The sequence below is a fragment of the Cibotium barometz genome, chromosome 50 (genome assembly GCF_041138505.1).
Source record: "Cibotium barometz isolate CiBa-2024 chromosome 50, ASM4113850v1, whole genome shotgun sequence".
NCBI classification, from domain to species: Eukaryota; Viridiplantae; Streptophyta; class Polypodiopsida; order Cyatheales; family Cibotiaceae; genus Cibotium; species Cibotium barometz.
In genome coordinates, this window is record NC_141095.1 from 14,087,626 (window position 1) to 14,096,396 (window position 8,771).

At 36.5% G+C, this 8,771-nt stretch overlaps 1 protein-coding gene across 2 annotated transcripts; it reads left to right on the plus strand.

Annotated features, from left to right (window-relative positions):
• The first annotated feature begins 355 nt into the window (after positions 1-355).
• LOC147609836 (inositol diphosphatase DSP4-like) lies at positions 356-2,832 on the plus strand. Of its 2 annotated transcripts, none has more exons than XM_086787071.1 (5): positions 356-695; positions 1,314-1,407; positions 1,752-1,809; positions 1,952-1,995; positions 2,183-2,832. In XM_086787071.1, exons 1-5 carry the CDS (start codon positions 481-483, stop codon positions 2,384-2,386), a joined length of 615 nt encoding a protein of 204 aa, XP_086643197.1. In that variant the 5' UTR covers positions 356-480; the 3' UTR covers positions 2,387-2,832. The 2 variants fall into 2 exon arrangements, with proteins under 2 accessions (XP_086643197.1, XP_086643196.1); XM_086787070.1 differs by having other exon boundaries at positions 358-695; positions 2,095-2,528.
• Positions 2,833-8,771: the final 5,939 nt, after the last annotated feature.

Genomic DNA, 8,771 nt, shown 5'->3' on the forward strand with positions numbered 1-8,771 from the left:
TTTGCACTCCATAATAAAAAGAACACACAAGGAACACAATTTTAAATGGAGAAAGAGGTTTTATAATATAAAGGCTTGAAAGCAAAGTGGTTATGGACAATGGCCACGAGGGCAGAGGGTGGCCACTTTTTTTGCAAACAAAGCATATACTCAAGAATGTTCAAAGTAGGAAAGATGCGGTCCCATGGGTGGGGGCAAGTGTACAAGGGAAGCTTAGAGTTATAAAGGGATAGAAGTGGTGTGTGGGGGTGTGTGTGTGTAAAAGAGAGAGAGAGAGAGAGAGAGAGAGAGTGTGTGTCTAGAGAAGCTGTGTGTGTGTGTGTGTGTGTGTGTGTGTGTGTGTGTGAGAGAGAGAGAGAGAGAGAGAGAGAGAGAGAGAGCGCCTAGTACTTACTGTGTGTGTGTGTGTGTGAGAGAGAGAGAGAGAGAGACGAGTACAGATTGTGTGTGCTTTGAGCTCTCATCCAGATTGGGTTGATCATGAGGAAGAGAGCATTGCCCACAAGCGAGAATTACAGTATGGGATCTCAAGAAGCCTCGCCGTTGCCTGTCCTCCCATTATCATTATCATCAGATCGAGAGCTCCTAATCCCTCCTCTTAATTTCGCCATGGTCGATGATGGTGTGTTTAGATCCGGATACCCCCACGTGAACAACTTCCCATTCCTCCACACCCTCCAACTGCGCTCCATCGTGTACGTCGTCGCCACCCTTCCATCATTTCATTTGTCTTAATTAAGCCACCTTAATGGGCTGTTTCATCAGTTTAATCAGTTTAATCATTTCACCTGTCTTCATTACGCCTTCCTGGGCGGTTTAATCATTTTTTACAGTATCGTCTGCTCTTCTATGGCTTGCTTGTAGCTCCCAACCTTCATTAAAAATTAGGCAGAATTTGATACCACATTCTGTTTTGATGATTGAAGGCTTTGCTGCAGGGTGCGCTCCGCCATCTTAAGCATGGATAATTTGTTACTAATTGGGTAGAACTAGGGTACAGTTAAGCTTTATAATTGTGTGAATGCACATTTGGGCATTGCACCATTGCAGTAGGTGTAAATGTTCTGCATTAATTACATCCAACCACTCATTAATTACATTGGATTCTACAGCATTTATTTCAACTGCAATTACTGCTAGAGTTCAGTGGGCTTAACAGAGATATATCAACACAGTTTTTTCTCTAATTATAGCAATCATATGATGATGACAGTTATTGATTCTTGTAGTTGTTTATGACCTGGATAAGGCTAATTATGATGACTTGATTATGACTGAGATTAAGGTTTTAATGAGGCGATGGATTCTTTCAGGTATCTTTGCCCGGAGCCTTATCCAGAGCTTTACATGGAGTTTTTACAGAAACATGGCATTAAGCTCTTCCATCATGGGATAGAAGGAACAAAGGTTAGGGTTCCTCTTCACCATATTCAGATGCACAGAACTTAATCGATTGGATTATGAGCTAATCAAGTAGGATTCTGGGCTTAATTTCTAGTGGCTAGGCCACTGTTTCTTTGTTATTAGGCTTGACATTCGACTCAATTAGGGGATCAACCACTTCTATCGATTGGATAATGAGCCAATGAATTGGATTATGCCAAAGCGAGGGCTTAAAAATGCTAATTAAGCAGTTATTTTCTTAACTAGTATACTGTACAAGTGATTAAACGAGCTGATGGTTTGTGTAGCTGGTGCCTGTGCTATGATTATTTAAGCGCTTGTTGACCTTTCCTCCTGTGTTTAAACAGGAGCCCTTCGTGGATATGCCTGTAAACGTGATTAGAGAGGCGCTAAAAGTTGTCCTAGGTGGGTGGTTTCCATGGCGACGGCAGCTGTGCATGCTTAGTGAAGTTAATTAACGTCTAATCTTTCAGATCAATTCTAATCATTCTCGTATCATTTCTAGTCATTCTCTTAGATTGACAAGCTGTTGGCGTGGTGATTGCAGACAAGAGAAATCATCCAGTGCTGATACATTGCAAGAAAGGGAAGGTACAAACGAATGCATGCAGCAACCCTAATTATGTGAGAGATTAGGATGGAGGCTGAAGATGGGGTAGTACTAAGAGTGATTAATGGTGTTAATTGCAGCACAGGACAGGGTGTTTAGTGGGGTGTTTGAGGAAGGTGCAAAACTTCTCATTGACGTCCATATTTGATGAGTATCAACGCTTTGCAGGAACGAAGGCAAGGGTGTTGGACCAGCAGTTCATTGAGCTCTTTGATGTGTCAAGCTTTAGAGGGAGTGGCCGGACTTGGACATGTGCATGCACTTGCCAGTGTAAAAAGCACCTTGTCCGTGTCCACTCCTCCACTTACACATACCCCCATGAAGAGACTAGCCCTCAGAGTGACCCCAATGTCCTCAAAATCAGCTAATTAAGCTACCCCCCTCCCTCATTACACAATAACTCCTAACTTTTTTCATTCCCTCCTTCAAGCATGCATCCATCCTCCATAGATCTAGCTTGTCTTTTACCATCATTTCCAGGGTCACAGTAGAGCTCGCGAATTTCACAACTCGCGCCGGCTCAGCGTACCAACACAGTTGTACTGTTACCCCCCCCCCCCTCTCTCATGAGATCTCGTCCCTCAACTTGGCAAGACCTGGTGAGGCACATGTCTTGCCACACACTTTAAATTTGTTATATGATGCACTTGTTCATGCATTCAAAACCTTCTTTTTAAACATGTTTATGGTTTGACTTAAACAAAACACAAACAAGGCATTGTAGCGGTGTGAACAAAGGACAATCTTCAGAAATCAAGCATGTAATCTTTGCACTAGATTGTTATCAAGGCAACTTTGAAATCTTGAGCAAGAAGAAAGGCATACGTTTGCATTTCCTACTTCAAAGTGTTCAGAATACCTTTAGCTTTTTTGAATGCTTCAACATTCAAGATTCTTCAATCTCCTAAAATGACTATTAACATCAAAATAACTAAAAATTGAGTATCATGTGTACACGATTATACAAATACAAAGAGTAAATTCATACAAAGTTGTAAGTTTACCAACACAAGTACACTTTGTACTTGATATTGGTTTTGAATTGGCATGTACATTTGCATGTGTCACTATTCTTTTTCTTGAATATATAATTGCACAAAAAACATAGATCTTCAATTATGTACATATGAAATCATTGTAAAGGGAAAGTGAAGATTCTTATCATTTCCACTTTTATATAGGGCACTATGAGCATGACCCAATGGATACAAGGGGCATGTCCAACTCCGGCCACTCCCTCTTTGACGTGTCAAGCTTTAGAGGGAGTGACCAGACATGTACTTGCACTTGCCAGTGTAAAAAGCACCTTGTCTGTGTCCACTCCTCCACTTACACATACCCCCATGAAGAGAGTAATAGTAAGAGTGACTCCAAGCACCTCCTCAAAATAGGCTAATTAAGCTAACCCCTACCTTATTAAACAAAACTCCAACTTTTTTCATTTCCATCAACCAAGCATCCATCCTAGATACATATCTAGATAGGTATAGTTGCAAATTTCACAACTCGCATCGACTCAACATACAAATAGTTGTAGTTGTTACCTCTTTAATGAGATCTCATCTCAAAACTTGACAAGAAGAGGTGAGGCACATGTATTGCCACACACTTTAAACTCTTATATGATACATTTTGTTCATTCATTCAAAACAGGCTTTTCAAACATGTGTATAGTGTACCTTAAATAAAATAAACAAGGCATTTTAGTGGTGTGAACAAAAGATAATCTTAGGAAATCAAGCATGTAATCTTTGCACTAGATTGTTATTAAGGCAACTATGAAAGAGCAAGAAGAAAGACATATGTTTGCATTTCCTACTTCAAAGTGTTCAGAATACCTTTAGGTTTTTAGACAACATTCAAAATTATTCAATCTCCCAAAATGACTACTAACATCAAAATAACTAAAAATTGATCTCCTAAAATGACTACTAACATCAAAATAACAAAAAATTGATCTCTGCATATAGATATGAGTATCATGTGTACATGATTACACAATGGACAAGAGCAATTTCATACAAAGTAAGTTTACCACAACACAAGTACACTTTATCTTCATATTGGTTTTGAATTGGCACGTACATTTGTATGTGTCACTCTTCTTTTTCTTGAATATATAATTACACAAAAATCATATACCTTCAATTATATACATATGAAATAATTGTAAAGGAAAAGTGAAGATTCTTAGCACTTCCATTGTTATACAGGGAACTATGAGCATGACCCAAAGGATATAAGGGGCATGGACATATAAACTTTGTGAGTAGAAAGGCTTCCACTTGCCTTTTTTACTTCAAGGTGTTCTGAACACCTTTAGGAACTTGAATGGTTCAAAATTTCTCAAGCTCCAAAATGATTATTATCGTCAAAGTAGCTTAAAATGGATCATATTATGACACAATTACAAGTATCATGTATATGTGATGGAATAATGTTCAAAAGAAATTTTATGCAAATGTTAAAGTATAAAAATTTGAGTACACTTTGTACTTCTAAATTAGTACATTTACATGTGTCGCTTCTCTTTTTCTTCACTATATATAATGCAAACAAAAATCTTTAATTAGGTATGTTTAAAATTGTTCTAAAGGCACACTGATGTTTCTTAGCATAACCACTTTTATATGTGACCGTGTGAGCATGATCCAATGAATATGGGGGGCATGGACATATAAATTGTGATTGTGATTTGCACACTTTTACATAAATCCATTTACCTCCTTACCCCTATGCTTGTGATTCAATGCGGCCACCTTGAAGGCCCATCTAGCTATGGTGAAAAGATCAACATTGTTGTGATGAAGTCAAACCTACAACGTCCAGATTAAATTTACCCTACAACAGTATGACAAGTCAACGTAAACCAAAATATTGAACCAAGTCAAAGTCAAAGTCATCAAGATTGCACATTAGAATTGGCTTCAATCACTTTACGATGCTAAGAGGTTTCTAGGGGATCTACAAGTCGGCACCTATAGAATAAGCCTGAGATGGCACAAGCTAGTATGCCTAGAAATGTGGTCAACCTATTACTTTAGACATTTTTGAATAATGATAAATACAATGTAGGACATACTAAGGTTTCAATAGATTACAAGTGTAAGGACAAATGTGAACAAACTTAATACTATCCACTGACATATAATTTCTCTACAGTCTAAGGATAAATATATATATAAGTAGATTAAGGGTCTAAGGATAAATGTGAAGAAACCTAATACTATTTCTCTACATTCTAGTTTAAGCTAACTCGTTCTTATGACAGATTTTTCTTCATTTTTTCTTAGTGTTATTACTCTTAATTGTTGTAACATTTCACTAATTTTCAAGTACTACAACATTGTGGAGTCTCTAACAAGGTATAGCATTATGGGTTAGTGAGATTTTTGTTCATTGTTATTATATTGAACTTGCTTCAATATAAGGTATACCATTATGGGTTTGTGGGATATTTTTGTCCATGATTATTATATTGAGGCCTTGCTTTTTATTGACCATGAAAAATATATTCCTTGAAAGCTCATTCTTTAAGTGGAAGGAACATTATAAGAAGGAAGTAGTGCTAGTGGCTTCTTATAAGAGAATAGTATAGAGTGCAGAGAGAAATAGCCTAGCAAGTTTGAAAGATAGAGGAACAAAAGTTTAGGTTTAGGCTAGGAACGATACTCATAAATAAATAAATCCTTTATTGGATTGAAAGCTTTATAGAGTAGCCCTATTTTGGAACAAGAGTGACATTGGGACCACCTAGAACTGTATTGACCCCATACAAATACCTACACCGACGTCTTAGACTTATGATTTTTTTGCCTTTATCCTCTCCCATCCTTGGTATCTTCATCGGTATAAAGTGTCAATACAAGATCGTCAATATATAGGCATTGAAAAAAGCGGGTGTCGGTATTAATGTCGGAACATATGTCAATAGATGCATCAAAAGAAACATCAAATATAAGCATCAAAATATGAATATGATGCTATAATCGACTATCGTTAAAATCAACACTTATATTGATGGTTATTTTAATGATTATACCAACTCTTTCTCTCTCTCTCTCTCTCTCTCTCTCTCTCTCTATATATATATATATATATATATATATATATATATATATATATATATCAGAATGAAATAGACTAGGCTAGCACAGTCTATCCCATTCTGCCATTAGTACCACGACATGTACTTATGATTGAAGAAAAGGTGTTCAAAATCAAGACATAATTCTACACATAAATATGATTATATGTATATTAATGACAACATCATTTACATTGTTGTGTTACAAAAGTTTAAAGCCAAGCACTTATAAAAAACATTTTATAAAAAATAGCCTCTCTAGTCATTGTCATCGTTCCCACCATCGCATGCATTCCCTTTCTCGTCATTGTTATGAGCCTCTTTCAGAATTCCCTACATAAATATAGGCAAACCATAAGCTACATGCTACCAAACCATAAGTTGTAAACATAATTAGAAAGGGAATATACTTTCAATTGACTCATAGTTGACAACATGGGTCCTATTAATTGGATGCCCTTCTCACTTCAACTTCTTGAGCAATATAGATATTATGTGCCACCATGCATAGTCATGCTCATTTTGTGTTTAAGCATGACCAATTTCCTCTTTCTACACACATTCATCAAAGACAATTGAACACAGATATGGTACAAGTTATGCATAAACACATGGAGTAACTGTTTAGCTGTAGGAACTCTCAACACTCTTCTTCTCATCAAGTTGATCCTCAATATCCTGGGAAAACTTTACCGACAAGTATTAATGTATAAGCATCAAGGCGACAACACTTGCATCATCCTCAATTATAGATTCATCATCTTAACATTGATAAGAATAGTGAGATGCTTTAGAGCAAGGAGCGCGGCCATATGGAGACCAAGGCATGATAGGAGTATAGTTGCTCAGAATGAGGCCCAAAGTGGGAATGAGATTAGCCTTAAGTGAAGCATTTCTAGCTCTCTCCGATGGTGGCAGGGTTAGATAGAGTACAAGCATTAGTCCCACCACCACCACTATTTCCACTAGTATTGCTGCTATGGATGGTGGCGGTTGCTACCAGTCTATCAAGACCTACAACACAAACTCCCTCTATCACTAACCTAGTTATCTAGGGTGCAAGATATTAGGCTGCATGTGCCAAGCTCTCTGGCTACCTCTCCCACTGCTGCTCAAGGAAGAGCATCCAAAAGAAGTAGTCTCAAATCTCATCCTGCATGTAATCCCCTGGATTACTAGACTTCATCGAGGAGGCAAGTCCATAGATCTGAAAAGAAAAACATATTTTGAAATAAAGTTTTCCCAAGTAACCTAGGGTGCCATAGCAAAGAGCATTGTGCTAGAGGTCTCTTACCTGAAATTAAGAGAGCTCAAGGAAATCGTAAAAACCTGGAAAAGCAAAATACATAAGAGGATACATAAGCAATACATACATACATGGCTGCATTTTAGAAATCATAGGATATAAAAAGAAAAATGATCATATTCAGATGAGAGAGTCATATGCAAAAGGATTATACAAGTAGTCTTATTCATAAGATGGTACAATAGAGTCCTATGCATAAGATTATGCAAAAGACTCCCATCTATAAGGCTATGCAATAGATTCTTATGCATAAGACTCTTATTATATGCATAAGTGTATGCATAAGATTATGTATGGAGTCTTATGCATTGACTCTCCATGCATAAGACTATGCATGGAGTCTTATGCATAAGACTATGCATAGAGTCTTATGCACAAGACAATGTAATAGAGCCTTACACATAGATTCTATACAAAAGACTCTTATGCGTAACGATATGCATGACTATGCAAAGAGTCTTAATCATGCATAAGACTATGCATAGACTCTATGCATAAGACTCTATGTATAAGGCTATGCATAAGACTACACTATGCACAATACTCTTATGTGTATAAGAATATGTATAGACTTGCATAAGACTATGCATAGAGTCTATTCATCAGACTATACATAGACTCTATGCATAAGACGTACGTTGCATTAGTTCGCTCTCAAATTACTAGAAAATCTAAATTATAGGTCTTTAATTCGAGTTTTTTTTGAATTGTACATGAATAAAGAATTTTACTGATTGTTTCAATTGAAAGAATTTTTACTAACTGTTTTGATTGAAACAATTTTTTTGACCACAACATTTTTTGTTCAAAAAAATATTTTGACCAAAAAATTTGTTTCAATCGAAATATTATTTCCACCAAAACATGTAGGTCTTTATATGTAGGACCATGTTTTGGTCAAAAAATCTACAGTGCCTGCCTTCATTGTCCAACTTTTTTATTTCATATCTTCAGCTTTAGGTGTATTTTTTACCCTTGCTTTTACCTAGTGTTTTAGTTTGTGAAAACATTTGATTCACCATGTTTTTTACCTAGTGTTTCAGTTTGTGAAAACATTTTGATTCATTAGTGTAAAATTTTTAATAAAATAATAATTATTTATTTTATTTTATCAAGTGTTTTAGCTTTCTTGAAGATGTTGGAACTAATATTTTATCGAGTGTTTTAGCTTTCCTCTAAAGATGCTGGAATGTATCAGTACTCGTGTGCCAATGAATTGAAGTTCAACTAATTCACAAACTCCACCACATTGGTGCATACATTTTAGATGCAGCTTCAATGTGTCACAAGTCTCCAAATATATCCTCTTTGTTTACATATCTCACATGTTGCAGGAATGCATCTTTACCTTGATCTCGCCAGGT